At 34.3% G+C, this 26,945-nt stretch overlaps 1 protein-coding gene across 1 annotated transcript in view; it reads left to right on the forward strand.

Annotated features, from left to right (window-relative positions):
* Positions 1–26,945, forward strand: part of TACR3 (tachykinin receptor 3) — a 61,012-nt gene that overhangs the window by 12,960 nt on the left and 21,107 nt on the right. The window contains exons 2-3 of the mRNA XM_030864334.2: positions 11,392–11,580; positions 13,335–13,485. Coding sequence (XP_030720194.1) covers positions 11,392–11,580; positions 13,335–13,485 — 340 coding nt within the window. The remainder of the gene's footprint in view (positions 1–11,391; positions 11,581–13,334; positions 13,486–26,945) is intronic.

The raw sequence follows: 26,945 nt of genomic DNA on the forward strand, positions 1-26,945 counted from the left end.
CTGGATAAAAGGAACTGCTCTAAATAGACTGTTAGTAATGTGGTGGTGAGGTACGGAGGAAGGGGAAGCATTCTAGAGTCCTATAATTAGGTCTCAGTCATTTAGTGAGCCTATGCCTCTGTTCTGTGAACTTCACAAGTGTTTCTCATTTTTTTCCCTCCCTTTATTTTTTTTAAAAATTTTTATTGGAGTAAAGTTGATTTACAATGTTGTGTTAGTTTCTGCTGTACAGCAAAGTGAATCAGTTATACATATACATATATCCACTCTTTTTTAGATTCTTTTTCTATATAGGTCATTACAGAGTATTGAGTAGAGTTCCCTGTGCTATACAGTAAGTCCTTATTAGTTATCTGTTTTACATATAGTATAGTGTACGTATATCAATCCCAATCTCCCAATTTATCCCTCCCCTGCTCTTTCCCCCCTGATAACCATAAGTTTGCTTTTTACTTTTTCTTAACAAGGACTGCCCTCAGAGGAAACTAGTTGGCCAGAGTTTAATCTGCTGGGGTATTATTGGAGTCTAACTGTCCTGAGGGGAGGATATACTCCAGTCCAGCTGCATCAGCCTTCCACTTGGGAGAAGGGAAATAGCCAACTCTAACCTACTCTAAACATCTGTCCCATCTAAAGGGAGAGAAACATCTGTGTTAAGAAGAATAGTCTCTGATGTGTTTAAAAAGTCCTTTTCCCCTTCATCCTGCTAGAAGCATGAGGGGGTGTTTCTCTGATATATCTAGTGGGATCATGGTCCAGTTCCTGGAAGTAACTCACAGGATTGTGAGGGGCCTCTGCTATATTTCCAAAATGTGTATTTAATAATCTAAGGGGAAAATGTAACATTCTATAAAGCAGGACAAAATTATTCTACCACAATTTTACTTTGTAGAAAGATCTAAATGTTCATATGCTTCCTCATTACTCTTTTATTCTGTTATTAATTTACTTGTAGAAACCTGGACAATCGTTCTGCCTTTGCTGTAACCTATTCCATACAACTCATCCTGAGTTTCATTACTTTTGCGTAGTAATTTCCATTCATCTTCTATTTGGATATGTTTAATTTGTTAATTTTTCCATTTGCTAATTTTTAGCAGAGAACATTCTAAAGGGTTCATTCAGTAAAAACAAAAAAAAAAATGAAAAACTACAAGCAACATATACGTTTCAAAAAAAATGGAAAGAATTGTTGACATAATGAATGATCCTTTATAATTACATCACATTTGTTATGTTCAAATCTTTTTTTATCTTTACTAGTTGTTTTTGTTGTTGTTTTGTCTTCTTCTATCAGTTATTGAGAAAAGTGTGATAGCCCAACTATGATTGGGAATGTATCTCTCATTTTAGTTTTGTCCATTTTGCTTTGTATATCTTGAAGCAATATTTATACAAATCTAGGACTGTTATGCCTTCCTATGAATTTATCCCTTTTGTCATTATGAAATGTCCCTCTTTACATTTAGTAACACCTCATGCCTTAATGCCTAATTTTTGTGATGTTTTTTGAATTTTATTTTTATACAGCAGGTTCTTATTAGTTATCTGTTTTATACATATTAGTATATATATATGTCAATCCCAATCTCCCAATTCATCCCATCACCCACCCCCAGCTTTGCACTCTTGGTGTCCATATATTTGTTCTCTACATCTGTGTCTCTATTTCTGCCTTGCAAACCAGTCCATCTGTACCATTTTTCTAGATTCCACATATATGCGTTAATATACAATAGTTGTTTTTCTCTTTCTGACTTACTTCACTCTATATGACAGTCTCTAGACAATCTTTTCTTTGGTTAGTGTTTACATGGTAACCCCTTTCACACAAACATTTTAACACCAAGAATGTCTAATATGATTAGAAGTCACAAATTTGATCCCATGATGTGTGGAAATGTAAATTTTAATGACATAACTTTATTTAATTTTTAAATTAACATGTACTAAAATTGACTTTAATTGATGTACAGATTTAGGATTTTTAATGCATGAATCTATTCATGCAACAGTCACCACCATCAGGACACAAAACAATTTCATTACTACAAACAAACTCCCTCATGCTATACCTTTGTATTCATACCCGCTCTCTGCCCTAAAACCTGGGAAGCACTGATTTATCTTGCTCCACTGTAGTCTGGTCTTTTGGGGAAAATATCATATTAATATAATTATACAACACGTGAACTTTGAGACTGGCTATTTTCACTCACCATAACATCTCTGAGATCTAAGTTGCTGAGTGTATCAAAAGTTTGCTCGTTTTTTATTGCTGAGGGTATTCTTTGTATGGAGGCACCAAAGTTTATTTGTTCATCCACCCTTTGCAGGGTATTTAGGTTGTTTCTAGTTTTGAACAATTATGATCTATTCATAGATCATAAACATCCATTAAAGATTTTTGTGTGAGAACAAGTTTTCATTTCTCTAGAGTAAATAAGTAGGAGTGGGATTACTGGGTCATTTGGTAAATGTATATTTAACTTTATAAGAAATTGTGGAAGTGCTTTCCACAGTGGCTATACCATGTTGTATTCATACCAACAGTGTATGAATGTTCTACTTGTTCCAGATCTTCATCAGCAATTGGTATTGTCAGTATTTTTGTTTTAATTTTAGCCATTTTAATGTGCATCTTGATGTGCTTTTAATTCACATCTCATTAATGGATATTTATATTAGACAAGTTTCATGTGCTTATTTGTCATTAATGCATCTTCTTTGATGAAGTGCCTATTCAAGCCATTTGCCCATTTTTAAATTGGATTGTTTGTTTTCTTACTATTAAGATTTTATTTTTAACAGCTTTATTGAGTTATAATTTACATACCATAAAATATACTCATTTTAGGTATATGATTTAATGATTTTCAGTAAGTTTTTAGTTATGTAACCATCAACACAATTTAATTTTAGAATATTTCCATTACCTCAAAAAGAAACCTCACTTCCAATTTTGTAGTCACTCCCCATTCTACGTGCAGCCCTAGACAACCACTAAGCTATTTTCTCCTGCTACAGATTTGACTTTTCTGGAATTTGATATAAATGGAATCATTTTATATCACATATAGTCTTTTGCATAGACTTGAAATTGTTTTCTCTGTTTTTAATTGGGTTATATGTCTTCTTATTAAATAGTGAGAGTTATTGTGTATTTTGAACACAATTCCTTTACTGGACATATTATTTGCAAATATTTCCTCCTTGTCTGTGGTTTGTCACTTTACTTTCTTCCTTGCATATTTAAAAAGCAAAAGGTTTTAATTTTCATGAAGTACAGCATATCATTTTTCTCTTTTATTGTTTGTGCTTTTGTAGGCAGTTCTAAAAAATCATTAGCTATCCCAAGGTTGTGAAAATTCATTTTTATGTTTTTTTTCTGATAGTTTTATGGTTTTAGATCTCACATTTATATGTGATACATTTGGAGATTATTTTTATGTGTGGTGTGACATAACCGTATAATTTATCTTTTTGCATGTGGATATCTAATTGTCCTAGCACTGTTTGTTGAAAAAATACAATTTACCCCCATTAAATTGCCTTGGCACAGTTGTCAAAAATCAATTGAACATAAATGTAAGTGTTTATTTCCAGACTCTTGATATTTTTGCTTCACTGATCTACATGTCTATTTTTATGCCAGTACTACACTGTCTCGATTACTGTAGCCCTGTAATAAATTTTGAAATATGGAAAGTATAAGTCTTTCAAATTTGTTTTTATTATTCAAATTTTTTGACTATTCTAGAAGGTCTGTACTTCCAAATTATTTTTAAGATCAGTTTTTTAAATTCTGGAATTAGAATAGGAAGTTTTATAAGGATTCTGTTGAATTTTTCAGTCAATTTGGAAAGCATTGTCAGCTTAACAATATTGAGTCTTCCAATCCATGATCATGGACTGTCTGTCCATTTATTGAGGTCTTCTTTAATTTGTTTCAACAATGCGCTGTAGTTTTCAATGTATGTCTCAATTCTTTTATTAAATTTCTTCCTATGTTTATTAAGTTATTCTTTTTTTTTACATCTTTCCATTTATTGAGGTCTTTTTTAATTTGTTTCAACAATGCGCTGTAGTTTTCAATGTATGTCTCAATTCTTTTATTAAATTTCTTCCTATGTTTATTAAATTATTCTTTTTTTATATACATCTTTATTGGAGTATAATTGCTTTACAATGGTGTGTTAGTTTCTGCTTTATAACAAAGCGAATCAGTTATACATATACATATGTTCCCATATCTATTCCCTCTTGCGTCTCCCTCCCTCCCACCCTCCCTATCCCACCCCTCCCTATCCCACCCCTCCAGGCGGTCACAAAGCACTGAGCTGATCTCCCTGTGCTATGCGGCTGCTTCCCACTAGCTATCTACCTTACGTTTGGTAGTGTATATATGTCCATGCCTCTCTCTTGCTTTGTCACAGCTCACCCTTCCCCCTCCCCATATCCTCAAGTCCGTTCTCTAGTAGGTCTGTGTCTTTATTCCTGTCTTACCCCTAGGTTCTTCATGACATTTTTTTCTTCTTAAATTCCATATATATGTGTTAGCATACGGTATTTGTCTTTCTCTTTCTGACTTACTTCACTCTGTATGACAGACTCTAGGTCTATCCACCTCATTACAAATAACTCAATTTCGTTTCTTTTTATGGCTGAGTAATATTCCATTGTATATATGTGCCACATCTTCTTTATCCATTCATCCAATGATGGACACTTAGGTTGTTTTTGGTGCTACTGAATAGACTTTTTTGAAGTTCATTTTTAGATTGTTCATAACTAGTATATAGAAATACAATTCATTGAACTTGTATTCTGTGACCTTGCTGAACTTATTAATTCTAATGGGTTTGGGGTTTTGTGGATTCCTTAGGAAGATCATTTCATCTGCTAATAAAAACAGTATTACTTCTGTCAGTAATAAAGACAGTATTCCTGTTGAATTTGGATGCCTTTTATTTCTTTTCTTTCTTTTTTTTGTAGTTGTTATTGTTGCTGTTGTTTGCTGTTTTTTTCATATCTGATTTTCCTCTTTAATTATATTTTCATGATACCTTATTAAGGTAATTTGAGCACAAATTATTCAATGATAGAAAATGACAGAAAAACAATTTTAAAAATCACCTCCATTCATTCATTAATTTAGTCATACAATAAATATGTGTCGGGTGCCAAATATGTGCAGTCATTATCCTAGATGCTATGAATATATTTATTATCTAAGTATACATCCAATAATGTATTATTATCCCAGTTTAGAGGTTATCTATACCTTCTTTCTTCCATTTGCACAGTTAAATAAGCATTTACATCATCACAATTTAATTACCTGCAGATTGGGTACTCCTTCTGCTTGATGGACAACATCATCTTTCTGAGTTTAAGGATAACAGAGTGGAACTGCCACAGGCCACTTCAAAAAGGAGTTTAATATGGTATAGGCCATATTAAACAAAATTGAAGGAAATTAATTCCTAGTGCACCCAAAGAACTTACAGAGTCTCCAAGTATAACATGCAACATTTCTATTTAATCATTGAACCACTGAGCACTAGTTGCCCTGACTGATGTTACATAGAAGACCTTAGTGCTCTCCATATAAGAAATTCTTCTAAAAGGAGAGATTTGAAAGAGAAATAACCTATAATGCACTACCCTGATGGAACAGTTTCTGTTGAAAAGTTAAAACAATATTAAAAGAAGTTTTTTTTTTTAATCCTTAGATCAGAATTTTGGCATGAACTTATTTTTCTTTCTACTCTGATCACAACTAGCTAAGAACTACATTAAATAAGTTATCTTTGTTTATTTTTGTCTCGAGCTAACCACAGCAACATTTTTTAAATTCTCAAGTGTTAATTTCATTTTATTCAATATAGTTTTAGAGTGATTTAGGTTGAGTGTCTACTGTGCCTGATATTGCCTAAGTCTCCTTGAATACATTGTGTTATGTAATGTCATTTTAACCTCATAATCATACTCTACGCCATGTTTATTCCCATTTAGCAAAGTTAAGAAAACTATTCCTTTTAAAAATTGCGTACACGCTTAAGTTTTTATTTGTAAACAATTATTCACCCATCCATCTGTCCAAATACTCAACAACTATTTGCAGTCACTATTCAACAATGATGTTGACTACTATAGATACTTTGTTAGGTACTACAGAACACAGAGAAGAATAAATCATACCTCCAATGAGCTAAAATCATTATGAGCATAATGCTGTTGCAGCACTGAGGAGGTAAAAACTAACTCTGCACAGAGAGAGGGAAAGAATCTACAGTGATCAGTCTATAATATGAGTGGAAATTAAAGGATGGTTAGAAGTTTTCCAGTCATACAACTTTAGAATAACATATGAAGCAAAAGAAAAATCACTTCAGCAAGGAAACTAGCATGTGAAAAACATGAAATTATTATCTGAGCTGGATAATGTCCATTTTTCAATTCATATCTACTCACTATCTATTCCACTCTTTTTTCTGCCCCTCCCCACCAGGCTGACTACTTCTGTAGACTGACTGTATCAATAGGGTCCCTCACTCTTGGGTGTCTTCTTGGCTTTTTCTAATGCGAGACCTCTGGAGGGGATGGGAAGAAGGAGAGTGCCTTTGGGATATATCTACCACTCTTGCCTTTCAGGATTGCTGCAAATTGGCTAAGTCTCCAGCTGTATACATATCTCTTACCAAGTGCTCCTTCCTAGGGCTTCATCTCCTCACTTCAGATTATAGGATCCTGAATTTACAGACTAAAACAATGTCTACTATGGCCAGAAGCAAACTGGAAAACAGTAAAATCTATATTATTTCAGGCAAATATTACTTAATATAATCAAATAAACATCTGAAGACTGTACTCTCTCTTTATACCAAAAATTTTAAATGTATATAAGCATGTAAAGATCCAGAAACAGAGCTTAATAAAAACGCTACCAAAAGGAAAAATTATACCATATACCAAGAACAATTACAAAATGGAAAGGCTTACTTACTGAGAGCAGTAAAGTTATGTCAAAAAATTCTGTTTTGCAAAAGACATCATCTTTTTGATGAAAAAGACCCCTTCAATTATGTCAGGAAAAGAAGTACATGGTAAAGGACATTGGTCCTGTATTAGAGTGAAAAGGAAAACTAATAAAAGATGGCATTATAATGTGAGCTTCTGATGGATATTTCTGAGAATTTCTTCCTCTATGAAAGACAACAAAAAGTGACTTTAAAACTTGCTTAGGTGTTACGCTAATTGGAAGAGTAAAGAATCCAATCTTAGCTATTCTTTGTGAAACAGTCAGAGTAAGGAGACTCTAACGTATTTGAGAATCTATTTGGTGGGGAAAAATGGTAATGAGAAGCTCAGACAAACACCTAGTAAAATCGAGTGTGATCATATCAAAGATATATATTTCTTTAAAGGAAGAATAAAGTACTGACACTCATTTGAGAGAGATTGTATCCTGGGTTTGATAATTTCTTCTCAAGGTCCAGAGGGTATTTATTTGACCCTAAGGATCCATTTTCTTCATGCTTACTGTTGAGAAAATTATTATTCCAGGAGAGAGTCACAGAATAGGAAACGTTGATGCCACAGTGAATTCCTAATCACCAATTTCAAATTGGTCTTCAGCAGTGCCTGGAAGTTCTACCTACCTCTTTGGTCAACGGGCTCTCCCTTTCTACAATATTTCAACATTTCTTTATTTTCCTCAATCATTAATGTAATTCAATCTCCAGTGGTAATACTCTATTCTAAGCAGCAATCATCTCTCATCCAAACCAAAACAATAATGAGGTAACTTATCTTCTTCCTTCCATTCTTTCCCTCCTTCAATCCATTCTCCAGACTAAAATCTGATTACTCTCCCCTCCTGATTGAATCACCTCAATTACTTTCCAGAGCACAAAATTCTATAACCTGAACTACAACTTCGTTTCAAATCACTTTCCCCCTTCACTTTCAGCATTTCAATTACATTAGCCCTTAGTTCCTCAAGTGCACAATGCACCCACCCTTACCCATCAAATTGGTTTCCTAGGGCTACTGTAACAAACTAGCACAAACTGAGTAACAACAGAAATTTATGTCTCACATTTCTAGAAGCTAGAAGACTGAAATCAAGGTGTTGGCAAGGGCCATGCTCCCTCTGAAACCTATGAGGAAATTCTGCCTTGCCCCTTCCTAACTTCTCGTGGATTGCTGGCAGTCTTTGACATTCCGTGGCTTGTAGATACATCACTCAATCCTCCATCTTCATGTGGCAATCTCTGTGTGGTTCTCTGTTTCCAAAGTTCTCCTTTACACCTTATATTGAATTAGGGCCCATCATAATGACCTCATTTTAACTTGATTACCTATATAAAACTCTATTTCCACATAAGGTCACCTTCTGTGATATTGGGTGTTAGGACTTCAATGTACCTTTTTTAGGGGGACACAATTCAACCCATAAAAACCCACCATTAACACAGGAGTTTTTCACATGTTGTTTGTTCCCCTAGAAATCTTTGCAACGCTCACCCTTTTGCTACCTTGCCTAGTCACCCTTTCAAGTTTCAACCCAGAATGCTTTTCTTAGGGAAGACTGGTTCACAATCTAAATGTTTTCCCCAGTAAATGCACTCACACAGCCATAAACATTGCCTTTGTAACACTTATTATATTTGTAATTTTATGTTTATTGGTGAGATTATTTGATTAGTATCTATCTACTTCATTAGACTGTGAGTTCTGTGAAGGTCATTTTTTCTCATTGTTGTATTACTACAGTATCTGGGATACTACAGTAGATATCCAAGAAATGTTGGCTGAATGAATGAATAATAGATCAGACCAGAAATGACAAAAATGTCAGCTTGAAGTTTCAAAATGTCTACTTTCACTAAAGTGTTAGTTAGTGAGAACATAAATTGACTGTTTCCATACAATCCAACTAAAACAATATTCTACCTGTCAGGAAATAATTTCTCTAACATTAAACTAATTGACAAAAAAATCAATAAGAAATTTGTAGTTTATTTTGAATTGTCCATGCTGTAGTAGCTGTACAAGACTCTAAACCTGCTCACATCACTCAACTTCTCATTACAGTCTCAAAAAATCAGCTGTCTAAATATTCAAATAGCATTCATAAATTTCCAGGCAAGCGAAAAAGCAAAGATTATAAGATTGAGAAATAGTCAGTTCAGTACAACAAAATTTATTGATAAGTGCTGTGTCTGACTCTGGAAACACCATAAAGCAACAGTTCAATGTAATGAGAGAAATGCTATGGTGATTTATAGTCCATCGCAATGGGAACAGAAATGACCAATCATAATTATTGCCTTTATATATTTGACTTTCGTCTTTAATATTGCACATAAATGCTTTTGAATTTAGAGACAAGATGCGACTTCTGATTCTCTTCAAGTCATCTACCTTATATATTTTTCTTTCTCTCCCACAATTCCTTAAACGAGTGGTTATATTCAAAGCCATAATCTGTACCTACGTAGACTTTGAGGATTGGCAGAACTGGTTTAGAATTCCAATTCCTACCATTTGGGACATTTTTAAATACTTTACTTAATCTTTAAGCCTCAGCTTTCTTTTCTGTAAAATAGGATAATATTAGTTGATTTATTGAATTTTTCTGGATACTAAATGTATATATATGTATATATATTGTGTGCAATAAGTTGTCTGGTCATGCTTAGCAATCAATATATGTTGCTATTATTATCTTTACCAACATAAGCATGAGAGGTGAATTTTAAACAGTTTTCAGTTTCAAACATGTGTATTTTATTTTCTTTGTATGATTCACTTTATTTCCCTAAACCAAGGTACCATTTTATGATTACTTTTTTCATATCTAACATTCACTTTTGCCTAATAGCTGTCATACATAATAAATTAAGAGTACTTTCTTTAAGTAAATTACAACTAAAGTTAACGTTATGAATAGTAGGTAGATAAGTTCCAATATATCTACTGAAGATCTAATTCTGCCTAATAGTTACAAAAGCAAAGAGCAGTAAACAAGTTAATGAATTACCCTTATTTTGAAATAGTTACATTCATAAGATTAAATGTTTTGGTTTAAGTAATACTCATTCTTTGATAAAAATATTACCTTTGAAAACTTTTCATACATAAAAATATATTTGAGAAACACAAAATGGCCGATAGTAAAAATAATACAATTAAATAAATAAGAATGTGTTTTATTGCTAGAAATGCCAAAATATAATTCATTTGGTGTATGTTATTTTCTACTCTGAGTATTAGCCATAATTTGGCAATTAGCCATTTTATCCAATTTAAAACTGGAATTTAATTCTCCCAGACATATTCTTACTATTTTACCAAGTGCATAAAGCTTGACTTCTGTTACCATATTCAAACAGTTTCTAATTTCTCAAAAAGTTGCACTCTAGGGCTTCCCTGGTGGCGCAGTGGTTGAGAGTCCGCCTGCCGATGCAGGGGACACGGGTTCGTGCGGCGATCCGGAAGGATCCCACCGCAGCTGGGCCCGTGAGCCATGGCCGTTGAGCCTGCGCGTCCGGAGCCTGTGCTCCGCAATGGGAGAGGCCCCAACAGTGAGAGGCCCGCGTACCGCAAAAAAAAAAAACAAAAAACAAAGTTGCACTCTAAAAATCATATGTAAATATTTTAGAGCCTTAAATATATTTTCCTATAACAATTATGTTATATATAGTTACATAGATAAATACTATGGAGATTTATATGATACAGTATGAATTCAATTTTAGAGGTAATAGGAAAGCATAGCCTCAGTCAAACTTGATTTATTCATCCTTATCTAAACCCTGAACTTGTCTCTGGATGCTTTTAAATGGCTATGTTGACAATAGCCTTCTGAGGGATTCCTCATTTTGTCAATCATGTAGACATTATCCATATTAGTTGTTTTGAATTTTCTTTTTAAAAAGTTAAACATACATAAGAAAAATGGAGGTCTTGGGGTACAGAATTCATATTTTTAAGCACTTAATACGCATCTTTCCAATTCCATCCAGCAGACATATGAGTTCTGATAATGTGTTAGGCACAGCAGCAAATAATCAATACCTTTCACTTACATTATTTCTATTGATCATTACTTCACCACTAAGAGAGGGGGGTTCTTATTTCTATTTTAAAAGTAATGGAGTTCAAAAAGTTAAATAAGTGACAGGATAGGGTTTGAACCTTGATCTGCCTGATTCCTAACACTATGCCATAATTATTCTATGCTGCCTTTATACAAGCAAAATCTTTTTCAGTTTGTTTATCAGAAGAGAGATAACCCTGGCCCTGGAAACTCCTCTGAAACTCATTTTAAACTCCATTAACAAGATAGCCAACAAAATGGTTTTGCTTGTTTTTATATAGGTATATGGCCATTATTGATCCCTTGAAGCCCAGACTGTCTGCCACTGCAACCAAGATTGTCATTGGAGGCATTTGGATTCTAGCATTTCTACTTGCCTTCCCTCAGTGTCTTTACTCCAAAACCAAAGTCATGCCGGGCCGTACTCTTTGCTATGTGCAATGGCCAGAAGGTCCCAAACAACATTTCACGTAAGTTAACACTCTGTTACAATTTTCAACTAAATGTGTTGAACACGTAATGAACTACAGGTTGGGAGCAACTATTACATAGATAAGCCATAGACATTTCCCTCAAGGGCTCACACATTACTTGGGAAAGAGACACGTAAAAATACTATACTACAATATGATATAGTCAATTCGTTTGTATAAGTTACAAAGGTTTCTAACTGGAAAAATGTGAAGACCTCTATGTGGGGTAGCTCTGGAGAGTTTCTGGAGGAACTGATAAGATCACTGGAAATGAAAGTGCAAAGGAAAGCCAGGTTGTTATCCACTGAGAAATGAGCCAGAAGGGAGGAACTGAAACCCAAAGGTGCAGATTGCTCTTTTAAGAAGCCTGGCTGAAGGGAAAGGAAGTCTTAGTAGGTTCTAGGTTGTGTTCCTTTGTTTTAGCATTAAAGAAACTTAAGCACTAGGTTAGAAAGGAAATAGGAATGCTATATGATAGAATCTGATATTTCATAATTTGAACCCACCTTAAGAAAAGCAAATGAAAAAAACATAATTGTTCAATTGTTTGCATTTTGGTTTTTATGCTGACCATTTAAATTTTATTTCAAAAAATTCTTATTTAGTGAACTATTTTTTCCTTTAAAAATAACAAATGATGCAAATACAGTGATCATCTTTTAAAGCAGCCATTTTATCCAACTCTGCTCTACTCAGAGTGCAGATTTTTAAAGAAAAACATTAAGAAGTACTTATTAAAGGAAAAGCAGGCAGCAGTTATTAAACTGAGGACTGCATCTATCCATTATATACTATTAATAATTCTTAGGTTGTATGATAACAAAATTAATTTAATCAAAATAATAAAATTAAATTATTTGTTGACTTAATTCCCCATTGACTTAGTTAATACTTAATAAGCTATCAGGGTACAGAAATCAAGAAGATTTAAGATTCCCTTTACCAAAAAAAAAAAACCCAAAAAAAACCTGGGATTGAGAAGACTAGCATGCCAAGCTCTTTAATTACTTTAAAGCCTTCATAAGATAGTAGAAGCCACCCAAAAGTTTATACAAATTCTAATTTGGCTATTATGTTATTGGTTGCCCTTCTAGTCCTTCCTAATTGCATCCTGATAATTTTTATTGAAAGCTATGAAATCCCAAAATTTAGTTATAATTTATAGTATAATAATTTTGATGTGACTAACACACCTGTATATTATTTACCAAATTTAATGATGCAATCAAATGTACCATGACTTTGGAAAAATGCCAGTGTGACTCAGAGCATCTAGTCACATTTTCTTCATTTGGTTGAAGAATGATTTATTTCAAATATGACTGATGTTGTAGGATATATGTAATAGTTTTACATAGGAGAAAATATGTCAATTCATCAGTTTAATATGTCCCATCTCTTTTCCTCCGATTATACATTTAATTAGGTTAGCTCAATGACTACCAAGCAGAGAAAAGGCATTCATCCTGAACTTCTATGCAAGGGAGAACGTGTGTAGTTTAAATGAGCACTACAGTTCAGCTATAGTTTTCATACACGAAGTAAAGATTGACAAAGATCATCTGGTAGCATCTGGATGATTGTAAGTGACAATAGCATAGTATTGTGATGGGTTTGTGAAATGAGGACTTAGAGAAAATGTGGGAATAATCTTTGGCATGTTCAATTATGACTTAAAATGGAATGAATTCAAAGTCTTACTATTTCATTCCAATACACTCTTCAGTATATATTTTTCTTATTTCTTACAGTTACCATATTATTGTTATTATACTGGTGTACTGTTTCCCATTGCTCACCATGGGTATCACATACACCATTGTTGGAATCACTCTCTGGGGAGGAGAGATCCCAGGGGACACCTGTGACAAGTATCATGAGCAGCTAAAGGCTAAAAGGAAGGTACTGTTTCATATAATTTATCCAGCATTTGTGTGAAGAGAAGGGAAAAAACCTAGTTATGGCATTTTAATATAATATGATTTGATGCTTGACTCCTACTTTTTTCCTGTTTTTTTTAATCAACTTTTAATTTTACTTTCCTTTTATCTTCTATAAGCCACTGGCCATGTACAATATCAGTCTGGGATATTGTTACTTCCTTACAGAAAGACTTTTTATTACCTTTTGCAGAGTATTCTTAATTACACCACGTGAAACTTCTGAAATTTCACTGTAGGAGTCCCAGTGGATTGTATTTCTGCAGCTCTAGCTATCTTTGTCCTTTATTGAACAGAATGCCTCTGATGTACTATATAGTCTTTCAGAAGTTTCATTCATCCCACATGCCGCGGAGCAACTAAGCCTGTGTGCTACAACTACTGAGCCTGTGCTCTAGAGCCCGTGAGCCACAGCTACTGAGCCCGTGTGCCACAACTACTGAAGCCCATGCACCTTGAGCCTGTGCTCCACAACAAGAGAAGCCACTGCAATGAGAAGCCCGCACACCACAATAAAGAGTAGCCCCCACACGCCGCAACTATAGAAAGCCTGCACGTGGCAATGAAGACTCAACACAGCCAAAAATAAATAAATAAATAAATAAATGTGTTTTAAAAAATGTATATTATCATCCAGGTATAAAACCAACATTTTAGTAGTAGATTTTCTAGGGAAATTAAAGTCAAAAACCATGAAATTATCTTTTTAAGTTTCTGTCATGTATAACACAATATTTCCCCAACAAAGAAAAATAAATATTGTAAGCACTTTTATATAGAAGTTCCTAATTTTTTACCAAGTATTTTTCATTAAGATATTTTGAGAAACGTTTGTATTTTGGCTGATAAATCAAAGAACACCATTAGAACACACATGCTTTTTATACTTCTGAAATTATATAAATAGTTTAATTCATCAGGATATAATGAAAATTTATCCAACTGGGTATTTCAAAACCCCATTGTCTTAAAGGAAAATAACTAAAATCAAAACAAAGTCAAAAAACACCTAAAATTTATAACAGATATGAATAATATTATCATGAAATACTCCTAATTGAAGCAGTGAAGTGTAAAGAAAACTAATAGCTGTTCGTTCCCTCTCTCTAACTTTTACCCCACCGGGGATACAACTTGCAATCAGGTGTACCGCCTACCTCTAAGCTTTGCATTGATCGCAAATGTCACTTGCTTTGATTAAATCTTCTTCCTAAGTGGCAGTGGATAGGAATTATTTTGAAAAGCCTAGAAAAGTTTCTGTGTATTCCTTTCTAGTTTGCTACAGTACTTGAGAAGTGGAAATGTTTATTCCTTTCGAAAAATAAGAAAAGATAGCACTTTAGGAGGAAATATCTGCAGCCCTTTAGTGCGTCACAATCACTTGAAAAGATTCCTCTATGGATTACCCATTAATATTTCTCATGCTGCAATTACAGGTGCAGGGAAGATTGCAACCAAGTTTACACAATGTGGATTTCTCAAAGGAAAATTAAGTTTAGCATATGAAATCAATAACAAGTGCTACACCATCAACATAGAGAAATTTGTTGCATTTCTATACACTAATAGCAAACTATCAGAAAGAGAAATTAAGAAAACAATAACACTTACAATTGCATCAAAAAGAATAAAATATCTAGGAATAAGCTTAACCAAGGAGGTGAAACACCCATACACTGAAGACAATGAGACAGTGATGAAAGAAATTGAAGAAGACACAAATAAATGGAAAGATGTTTTGTGTTCATGGATTGGAAGAATTAATATTGTTAAAATGCTCATAGTATCTAAAGAAATCTATAGATTCAATGCAATTCCTATCAAAATTCTAATAGCATTTTTCACAGAAATAGAACAAATAATTATAAAATTTGTATGGAACCACATACAAACACTGAATAGCCAAACCAATCTTGAGAAAGAAAAACCAAGCTGAAGTCAGAATGCTTCCTGATTTCAAACTATATTACAGAGCTATAGTAATTAAAACAGTATGGTATTGGCATAAAAACAAACACATTTATCAATGGAACAGAATAGAACCCAGAAAAGAACCCACACATATATGCTCAAGAAATTTACAACAAAGGAGCCAAGAATATACAATGGGGAAAGGACAGTCTCTTCAATAAATGGTGTTGGGAAAACTGGACAGCAACATATAAAAGAATGAACCTGGACCACTATCTTACAATTCTCAATACTTCAGAACATGCTCTTGTGAGAATAGTATCAATTATTGTCGATTTTATAAAATCACTCTTTATATGGATAGATTAGATTAAATCAAACTCTTCTAGTTCTAAGTTCTCCAATGTGTTTGAGACTCAGTCTCCTTTCTACTCTGTTTTATCTGGCTGTTCATGCATTATCACCATACTGGTTAAATTAATGAAGCTTTATATGTACTTTAATATCTGATAGGGCAACTCTTCACCTCTATTTACTCTTTTTTTCCCAGAATTTTCTCAGTGATTCTTGTTTATTTTTACATATAAAAATTCATAAAATCATTTTGTTTAGTTAAAAATGATTTTTTGTTTATGGAATTAGATTATATTTAAACTTTGAGAGAATTGGAAAATACATATTCAGAGAAATATAGAATGGGTTGATGAATGGATAAACAAATGGCATTCTTTTATGTTACTCTTAGACAATTTAATGTAATGACTGGGAACAGAGACTCTTATTCAGTGTGCCAAGTTCAAATGCTGACTCTGGCACATACCTTGGGGAATATAGCCTAGCTGAGCCTCAGAGAGGTTACAATCCCTATAAACTGAAATGAAAATAATAATAATGCATATACTATGTGGTTGTATAGGGATTAAATGAGGCAATACTTGTTAAGTACTTCAAAAAGTGCCTGGCACATAGAACTGTTCTCAGTAAATGGTACCCATTACTTTAGGCACTTTACTGTGAATATATATGCCAGTACTGTGAAGATAAGAAAACTTCATGTGGTAGAATAGTAAAGAGGTATAAAACTGGCCATTTATCTTTTTAAACATAATATTGACCTACATTTTACAGTGAGTCACAGTTTCTAAATAACTCTCACATGAATATTATTTAATTCTCACAGTATCTATGTGATTTTTTCTTGTTTTACATAAAAATGAAATTGAATCTCAAACTCACAAAATTAATATGTAGCAGAACTTGGACTTGAATCCTGGACAAAAGTTTTTAGAGTTGAGTTCTTTTAGAGAACTTGCTCAAAGGACCAGGTTTCAGAAGGATACTTTACATCTGAGTATTTATATTATATATATATATGTGTGTGTATATATACATATACATGTATATGTATATACATGTATATACATGTATACATATATATGTATGTGTATATATATATATATATATATGTATATGTATAGTCTCATACATAGACTGTACTAATCTTCACAATATCCCCAGGAGGTAAGCCTAGTGGAAACTATTTTCTTCCATTTTTAACAAATCAGGAAACTCAAGCTCTTTTACCTTGCTTAAGTAGTTCTTAATGTAGACTTAAATAGTCTTAACTAGACTGTTTGAATAATTGAAATTTCACTTATCTCAACAATATATCATTTAATATCCATTTACAATTCTTCAGTTTATAATTAAACCTCACTTAAAAATAAGTTCAAGTACTGTTAGAGGATACAAAAAAATAGAGGAGGAAAGAATAAGGTACTTTAAAATTAGGTTAGGTTAAATTAAAATGATGGCTGGTAATGTCCCTAAGAAATGTGGGGCATTTTATCACAGGTAAATTCCCAAATCTGTTGTAGACTACTGAACAAGAGAAGTGCTGTACTCACTATTGTCTCCTCGGTGCATAGCATAATGATTTCTGGATGGTGAATTAATAAATAATTGAAAGAATAAAGTTTTGTGAATCAGCTGCATTCTTATTTTATACATAAGAAAATGCAGTCATGTGATGTGACTTGCTAAAGGTCAAAAACCTTTAAATGGAGAACTAGTTCTGGAAATTAGGCTTCCTGAGTTCCAACCTGATACTCTGCCCCTAGACCCAGTACAGAGAGGAAAGATTTTAGTCTGAATCTTCAGGACAAAGTTCATGTCTTCAGGATTATATTATATCCTCAGGACCAAAAATGAGGTCTACTTATCTATTGCTGAATAAATGAAATTGTTCTTGAAAGTTTTCCATATTTTGTTAAATAAAAATATTTCTTAGCCCTGCCACTAGTAAAATAATATAGGACTCTCCCCATTATAGATTATTGATATAGTATTCCAGTAAACAAAAATTTCATGTTAGTAAAAAGAATTTACACCATGCATATACTTTTGTTTTTACAAGGGTTTTCTATATCAGTTTGCTAGATGTCAACACATGTATTTTGTGATCAATAAATGGATGTTAATTATTGGTGATAATGATTATATTAATTAAAAAAATTTTTTATTGGAGTATAGCTGCTTTACAATGTTGTGTTAGTTTCTGCTGTACAGCAAAGTGAATCAGTTATATATATACATATATCCACTCTTTTTCAGATTCCCTTCCCATTTAGGTCACCACAGAGCACTGAGTAGAGTTTCCTGTGCTATACAGTAGGTTATCATTACAGCAGGTTGTCCATTTTATATATAGTAGTGTATGTCAATCCCAATCTCACAATTCATCCCACTCCCCTCACCCCCCTTGGTAACCATAAGTTTGATTTCTACATTTGTGACTCTATTTCTGCTCTGCAAATAAGTTTATCTGTACCATGTTTTTAGATTCCACATATAAGCCATATTATGCGATATTTGTCTTTCTCTTTCTGACTTACTTCACTCTGTATGACAATCTCTAGCTCAATCCATGTCACTGCAAATGGCATTATTTCATTCCTTTTTATGGCTGAGTAATATTCCATTGTATATATGTACCACATCTTCTTTATCCATTCCTCTGTTGATGGACATTCAGGTTGTTCCATATCATGCCTATTGTAAATAGTGCTGCAATAAATATTGGGGTGCATGTTTCTTTTTGAATTATGGTTTTCTCTGGGTATATGCCCAGGAGTGGGATTGCTGGGTCATATGGTAGTTCTATTTTTAGTTTTTTGAGGAACCTCCATACTATTCTCCATAGTGGCGGTACCAATTTACATTCCCACCAACAGTGCAAGAGGGTTCCCTTTTCTCTACACCCTCTCCATCATTCATTATTTGTAGATTTTTTGATGAAGGCCATTCTGACAGGTGTGAGGTGATACCTCATCGTAGTTGTGATTTGTATTTCTCTAGTAATGAGTGATCTTGAGCATCTTTTCATACATTTTTTGACCATCTGTATGTCTTCTTTGGAGAAATGACTATTTAGATTTTCTGCCCATTGTTTGATTGGGTTGTTTGTTTTTGTGATATTGAGCTTCATGAGCTGTTTGTATATTTTGGAGATTAATCCCTTGTCGGTTACTTCATTTGCAAATATTTTCTCCCATTCTGAGGGTTGTCTTTTCATCTTGTTTATGGTTTCCTTTGTTGTGTAAAAATTTGAAATTTAATTAGGCCCCATATTTTATTTTTGTTTTTAGTTTCACTACTTAGGAGGTGGATCAAAAAAGATCTTGCTGTGATTTATGTCAAAGAGTGTTCTGGCTATGTTTTCCTCTAAGCGTTTTATAGTATCCAGCCTTACATTTAGGTTTTTAATCCATTTTTAGTTTATTTTTGCATATGGTGTTAGGGAGTGTTCTAATTTCATTCTTTTGCACCTAGCTGTCCTGTTTTCCCAGCACCACTTATTGAAGAGACTGTCTTTTCTCAATTGTATATTCTTGCCTCCTTTGTCGTGGATTAGGTATTCATAGGTGCATGGGTTTATCTCTGGACTTTCTATCCTCTTCCATTGATCTATATTCCTGTTTTTGTGCAAGTATCATACTGTTTTAATTACTGTAGCTTTGTAGTGTAGTCTGAAGTCAGGGAGCCTGATTCCTCCAGCTCCATTCTTCTTTTTCAAGATTGCTTTGGCTATTCAGGGTCTTTTGTGTTTCCAAACAAATTGTAATTTTTTTTGTTCTAATTCTGTGAAAAATGCCATTGGTAATTTGATACGGATTGTGTGGAATCTGTAGATTGCTTTGGGTAATATAGTCATTTCCACATTATTGATTCTTCCAATCCAAGAACATGGCATATCTCTCTATCTGTTTGTATCATCTTTGATTTCTTTCATCAGTATCTAATAGTTTTCTGAGTACAGTTCTTTTGCCTCCTTAGGTAGGTTTATTTCTAGGTATTTTATTCTTATTGATGTGATGGTAAATGGGATTGTTTCCTTAATTTCTCTTTCTGATCTTTTGTTGTTAGTATATAGTAATGCAAGAGATTTCTGTGTATAAATTTTGTATCCTGCAACTTTACCAAATTCCTTGATGAGCTATAGTATTTTTCTGGTAGCATCTTTAAGATTTTCTATGTATAGTATCATGTCATCTGCAAACAGTGACAGTTTTAGTTCTTATTTTCTAGTTTGGATTCCTTTTATTTCTTTCTCTTCTCTGATAGCCATGGCTAGGACTTACAAAACTGTGCCAAATAAAAGTGGTGAGTGGACATCCTTGTCTTGTTCCTGATCTTAGAGGAAATCTTTCAGCTTTTCACCATTGGGTATGATGTTAACTGTAGGGTTGTCACATATGGCCTTTATTATGTTGATGCAGGTTCCCTCTATGCCCACTTTCTGGAGAGTTTTAATCATAAATTGGTGTTAAAAGTTGTCAAAAGCTTTTTCTGCATTTATTAAGATGATTATATGGTTTTTATTCTTCAGTTTGTTAATGTGGTGTACCACATTGATTTGCGTATATTGAAGAATCCTTGCATCCCTGGGATAAATCCCACTTGATCATGGTGTATGATCCTTTAAATGTGTTGTTGGATTCTGTTTGCTAGTATTTTGCTGAGGATTTTTGCATCTATGTTCATCCGTGATATCAGCCTGTTATTTTCTCTTTTTGTGATATCTTTGTCTGTTTTTGGTATCAGGGTGATGGTGGCCTTGTAGAATGAGCTTGGGAGTGTTCCTGCCTCTGCAATATTTGGAAGAGTTTCAGAAGGGTAGGTGTTAAGTCTCCTCTAAATGTTTGATAGAATTTGCCTGTGCAGCCATCTGGTTCTGGGCTTTTGTTGGACGTTTTTAAATCACACTTTCAATTTGAGTACTTGTGACTGGTCTGTTCATATTTTCTATTTCTTTCTGGTTCAGTCTTGGAAGGTCGTGCCTTTCTAGGAATTTGTCCATTTCTCCATTTATCGGTGTATAGTTGCTTATAATAGTCTCTTATGATCTTTGTATTTCTGTGGTATCCATTGTAATTTCTCCTTTTTCATTTCTAATTTTGATTTGAGACCACTCCCTTTTTTTCTTGATGAGTCTGGCTAAAGATTTATCAATTTTGTTTATCTTCTCAAAAAACCAGCTTTCAGTTTCACTGATCTTTGCTACTGTTTTCTTTGTCTCTATTTCATTTATTTCTGCTCTGATCTTTATGATTTCTTTCCTTCTACTAACTTTGGGTTCTCTCCATTCTTCTTTTTCTAGTAGCTTTAGGTATAAGGTTAGGTTGTTTGTTTGAGATTTTTCTTGTTTCTTAAGGTAAGATTGTATTGCTATAAACTTCCCTCTTAGAACTGTTTTTGCTGTGTCACATAGATCTAGGATCGATGTTTTCATTGTCATTTGTCTCTAGGTATTTTTTGATTTCCTCTTTGATTTCCTCAGTGACCCATTGGTTATTTAATAACATATTGGTTAGCCTTCATGTATTTGTGTTTTTTATAGATTATTTCCTGTAATTGAGTTCTAACCTCAGAGTGCTGTGGTCAGACAAGGTGCTTGATATGATTTCAATTTTCTTAAATTTATCAAGGCTTGATCTGTGACCCAAGATGTGATCTATCCTGGAGAATGTTCCATGTGCACTTGAGAAGAAAGTGTATTCTGCTGCTTTCAAATGGAATGCCCTGTAAATATCATTTAAGTCTATTTGGTCTAATGTGTCATTTAAGGCTATGTTTCCTTATTAATTTTCTGTCTGGATGATCCATTGTTGTAAGCGGGGTGTTAAAGTCCCCCACTATTATTGTGTTACTGTTGATTTCCCCTTTTACGGCTGTTACCATTTGCCTTATATATTGAGGTGCTCCTATGCTGCATACATAAATATTTACAATTTCGTATCTTCTTATTGGATTGATCCCTCGATCATTATGTAGTGACCTTCCTTGTCTCTTGTATCAGTCTTTATTTTCAAGTCTATTTTGTCTGATATGAATATTGCTACTCTAGCTTTCTTTTGATTTCCATTTGCATGGAATATCTTTTTCCATCTCTTCACTTTCAGTCTGTATGTATCCCTAGGTCTGAAGTGGGTTTCTTGTAGACAGCCTATATAGGGCCTTGTTTTTGTATCCATTCAGTCAGTCTAAGTCTTTTGGTTTGAGCATTTAATCCATTTATATTTAAGGTAATTATTGATATGTAATTCTATTGATAATTTCTTAATTGTTTTGGGTTTGTTTTTGTAGGTGTTTTTTCTTCCTTTCCTCTTTTGTTCTCTTCACTTGTGATCTGATGACCATCTTTAGTGTTGTGTTTGGGCTGCTTTTTCTTTTTTGTGTGTGTATCTATTGTAGTTTTTTGGTTTGTGTTTTCCATGAGGTTTTGATAAAGCAGTCTATATATATACAAGGTTGTTTTAAGTTGCTGGTCTCTTCGTTTCAAATGCAATTCCCATTTCCAACTTCTCTTTTCACTGTTGCTGATTTTAATATTATATTTTTTATGGATGATTTCCTGCCTTTACTGTATGTTTACCTTTACCAGTTAGCCTTCCCATTTGTGATTTTCTTGTTTCTAGTTGTGGTCTCTTTGAAGTTTTTTTTTCCCTGCCTTCTTTTTTTCCCTGCCTTCAAACTTCCTTTGGCATTTGTTGTAGGGCTGGTTTGGTGGTGCTGAATTCTCTTAGCTTTTGCTTGTCTGTAGAGCTTTTGATTTCTCCATTGAATCTGAATGACAGCCTTGCTGTGTAGAGTGTTCTTGGTTGTACGTTTTTCCCTTTCATTACATTAAACATATCATGACACTCCCTCCCGGCTTGCAGAGTCTGTGCTGAAAAGTCATCTGATAACCTTATGGGGATTCCCTTGTATGTGATTTGTTGCTTTCCCTTGTTGTTTTTAATATTTTTTCTTTGCATTTAATTTTTGTTAGTTTGATGAATATGTATCTCGGCATGTTCCTTCTTGGGTTTATCCTGTATGGGACTCTGTGCCTCCTGGACTTGGGTGACTATTTCCTTTTCCACATTAGGGAAGTTTTTGACTATAATCTCTTCAAATATTTTCCCAGGCCCTTTCTCTTTCTCTTCTTCTTCTGGGACTGCTGTAATTCAAATGTTCTTGTGTTTGATTTTGTTGCATAGGTCTCTGAGACTGTCCTTTTTTCTTTATTCTGTTCCATGGCAGTGATTTCCACCATTTTGTCTTCCAGCTCACTTATCCATTCTTCTGCCTCAGTTATTCTGCTATTGATTCCTTCTAGAGTATTTTTCATTTCAGTTATTGCATTGTTCATCTCTGTTTGTTTGTTCTTTAGTTCTTCTAGGTCTTCATTAAACATTTGTTGCATCTTCTCAATCCATGCCTCCATTCTTTTTCCGAGATCTTGGATCATCTTTACTATCATTATTCTGAATTCTTTTTCAGGTTGATTGACTATCTCCTCTTCGTTTAGTTGTTCTGTAGGTTTTTATCTTGCTCCTTCATCTGCAACTGATTTCTCTGTCAACTCATTTTGTCTAACTTTTTGTGTTTATGGTATCCTTTCCACAGCCTGCAGGATCACAGTTCCTCTTGCTTCTGGTTTCTGCCCCCTGGTGGGTAAGCTGGATATTGAGCTGGGCCACCCCTTTGCTCTGTGGTTGTCACTGCCCTGTCAGGGGTATGGTGTGCTCCCTAGTTGTTGAAGTAGAGGCCCTGAGATATGCATCTTAGCTGTGTTTCTGATCTGTGATGCAAGGTAGGCAGGATTGAAGTACTCCCATTGGGAGAGAATCCTCTGAGTATTCCTCCTCTGGGGTTGTTCACCTGTGAGTGTGCTCTGTTGTGTCCCCTTTCATGCTTTGTGCAGGCTCATAAAGTACACTGTTGTTGGCACTGCTGTCAGTCCCACCTTAACCTTGGGTATGCTGGCAGATGGTCCTGGTGACTCACAGGTGTTGTTTTCACCAGGCCACCAGTGCAGATCTACTGAGGTCAGGTTCCAGGACTGCAGTAGTCATGCACCTGGACCTGCTGTGGGAGCTATTGAGGCAGCTCAGACTCTGGCCTGGCACAACACCTGCATGTACATGCCCACAAAGCCCACAGCTACTAAAGCCAGACCTGTCTCAGTTGCAGGAACACTTGTCTATTCAGACGTTCCACAGGCACTGAATTTAGGAAGTCACCAGTGGAGGTGTAACTCTGTGGTTTGCATAGCCATGAAGAGAGATTTCAGCTCTTCTTCCTTAGTTGTACAGCCCCTCCATGTATATACTTCTCATTGTAAAATTCCAAATTCCCTTAACATCAAACTGTGCTGAAAAAAAATGCCTCCTTTCTTTCATAGAGGAAAATAACACTTCAGTGTTTTGCAAAACTAACTTTATCAACATCAAATATAAACTGCCTGGTCAAGAAAATAATTAATAGAGAGGTTAAGTTAAGAGAATGATGGATAGCAGGGAGTATACTCTTAGGCTTAAGTGGTGCATATCTCCAAAACCGATTTACTAGCCCAGCAAATATTTCCACAAGCCTCCCATTCTACCCCAGGCCCTCAGCTGGTAACATCAGCTAAAAATATTTTTCCTAAAAACAAAAATCTTTTCTAAAATGCAAAGAATACATGAATAATCTCTTTCTTGACAGCTAGGACACAGGGGTTGATACAGTCAAGGGCTTCCTGGCACCAAGGAGGATTTCTGCTCTGCTATAAAGATGCAAGTTTCCTGGCAAGTGAGACAGCTCTTTAATGAGGGTACTGTTCCTCTCCACTTTATTCTAACAGGCTTAACCTTAAACAGAAAGAAAACCAAGGAAACTGTTTTTCTGTTTGTTCGACTTGAACATTTTACTCCTTTATCTCATCCCCAGTTGGCTGTTTGCTTTTGAGAGCCCTTCTATTTCCCCTTTCCCCTTTACTCCTCTTTCTTCATTCCTGCCTTAAAGGAGACAGTTCCTTTTGAAATTATTTTGCTGTTCCATCTTTACATAGTCTTTGCAACAAGGGACAGTGCAGTCCTTAAAAGTGCCTAGAATGACACCTGTCTGCCCCCCACATAGTGCTCTATAAGTGATTCTGACTCTTGATTTTGTATGATAGCTAGTTCCCGATAACCTACTGTTTTCATTTACCCTTATTCATATGACCCAGATTTTAAGTAACTTCATATATATCACTTTTTTTCATTTTCCTGAATGACAAATGTAAATTTTGCTGAGGATTTTGTACATTAGCCCAAAGGGAGAATTTGCCTCTCAGAACATAAATCTCTTTTGGCATTTCTTTACAAGTCAGCTCCCAGGCAATTGTATGTGTCTCTCTCTCCCTTTTCATCTTTCCTTCTTGCAGCCTCTACTAGATCCATTTCTCTGCCTCAGAAAGCCTATTCACCCATTATTTTTCAAGACAAATCCAGCACAGTTCCTATAATCCAAAGATCCTATGATTCAAATAATTCCAAACTTGCAATCCCCACCTACATCCGTTACCCTTCTCAGCAAACACAATATTCTCCATAGACCCAATTTCACTCTCCTTCAAGTCAGGAGAGGATTATAAATAGAAAACTAATGTTGTTGTTGTTGTTATTGTTGTTTCTGTCACACCAGGTTGCACATGAACCCTTTATGCATGTGATTCTAATTACTTGCTCCAAGTCTTTTCAGATGTCTTTCTGCTACTGTTTTCATTTTTATTTCACTTCTGAAAAGATTTCAGAGAGACTTTCACCTCTACTACTTTGCTTAAGTAGTAGATTCCCCAAAGGACTATGATTCTCTGTACTTCTATGTGCTTCACGCAGTGTATTTCCAAACTTATGGATTTTTAAAATTATTTGTATTTCTCCCAAATCTGTTTTTAACCTGTTTTTATTTGGAAATATTTAGATCAGTGAAATAATATACTGTAAATAGTTCTTACCTTTGGACTCTCAGATATTAGCATCAGATTATTTCTGCCTTATAATTTCATCATTCTCCAACATGATCTGAAATGAAAATTATAAAAAGTCTCTGAAATAGAAATTCCTAAAGCCTTTTTCCACGGCCACCTAAGCCCAGATGAAAAGAATGATTTTCACTGACACCTTAAAGGAACACATACATGCCTCACATATTAAATCTGTAAAGGAAAAAAGCATCCTAAAAGAACTGAAAACAATGGACAGAATAGTAGTTGCAAAACCAAGGGAATAGGAATTCCAGTAATAAATAGAATAAACAACAGGTCCTTCAAATGCTACCCATGCTGACTAAAAAGCAGAAGATCAAGTATTAGATAATAGTTCCCTTCATACACAGTGCCTCAAGGAAATTGAAAACTAATGACTGGTGACAATAAGTTTGTATGCCACATTTAATCCAGTTTGAACAAGAGAGAGTGTTCAATTTTAGACAAGTCTTCATGGAGAACTAGAAGACACTTTTTCTTTCACTTGACTGAGAATACAAGCCAGGTCTCCATCATTACAATACCTGGAACATTACAATCTAACTTCTAGACATAAGATTTCATGAGGCATCTCCTGGAACATTTCATTATCAGACCACATATTTTCACTAGGAAGTATTCAGTACAGTGAGCACGAACTCTAGTGTTTTGAGGAAATAAATAAATCAGCTTACATTTACTTAAGGATCATCTGTAATACAATGAATGGGAGATCCTAGGCCTTACAATTCCATTTCTATTGCTCTCTTATCTCTTTCCTATAAGATATCTGAGAATTTAGGCAGCTTTGAGCACATGATTCAAAGGTAAAGGTGTATACCCATACCTTCTTCAAGTCTCATAGCCTGAGATGGGAGGCATAGTTGAGGGACATTTTGCTGTAATGATCTAATTTCTTAATGTATATAAGGCATATCAATGGCTACTCTGTTATATTCTGTGATAACAAACCAAAAAATTTTGTTATAAGCAAAAGGGACTATTTTCCAGACATGAATTTATTAATGGTATTTTAAAATTTTAGAGGAAAGTCACAGAATCTCTGTCTTTGGGTGATTTAACTGTACAGATCAGATTCTCATTTCTCTGAAATGGATCAGTTTTTTCATACAACTAAAGTACCATATTATATTAGTTGAGCGGGAAAACGCTTATAGCTTTATTTATATTAACTT

Source organism: Globicephala melas, chromosome 5 (assembly GCF_963455315.2).
Source record: "Globicephala melas chromosome 5, mGloMel1.2, whole genome shotgun sequence".
NCBI classification, from domain to species: Eukaryota; Metazoa; Chordata; class Mammalia; order Artiodactyla; family Delphinidae; genus Globicephala; species Globicephala melas.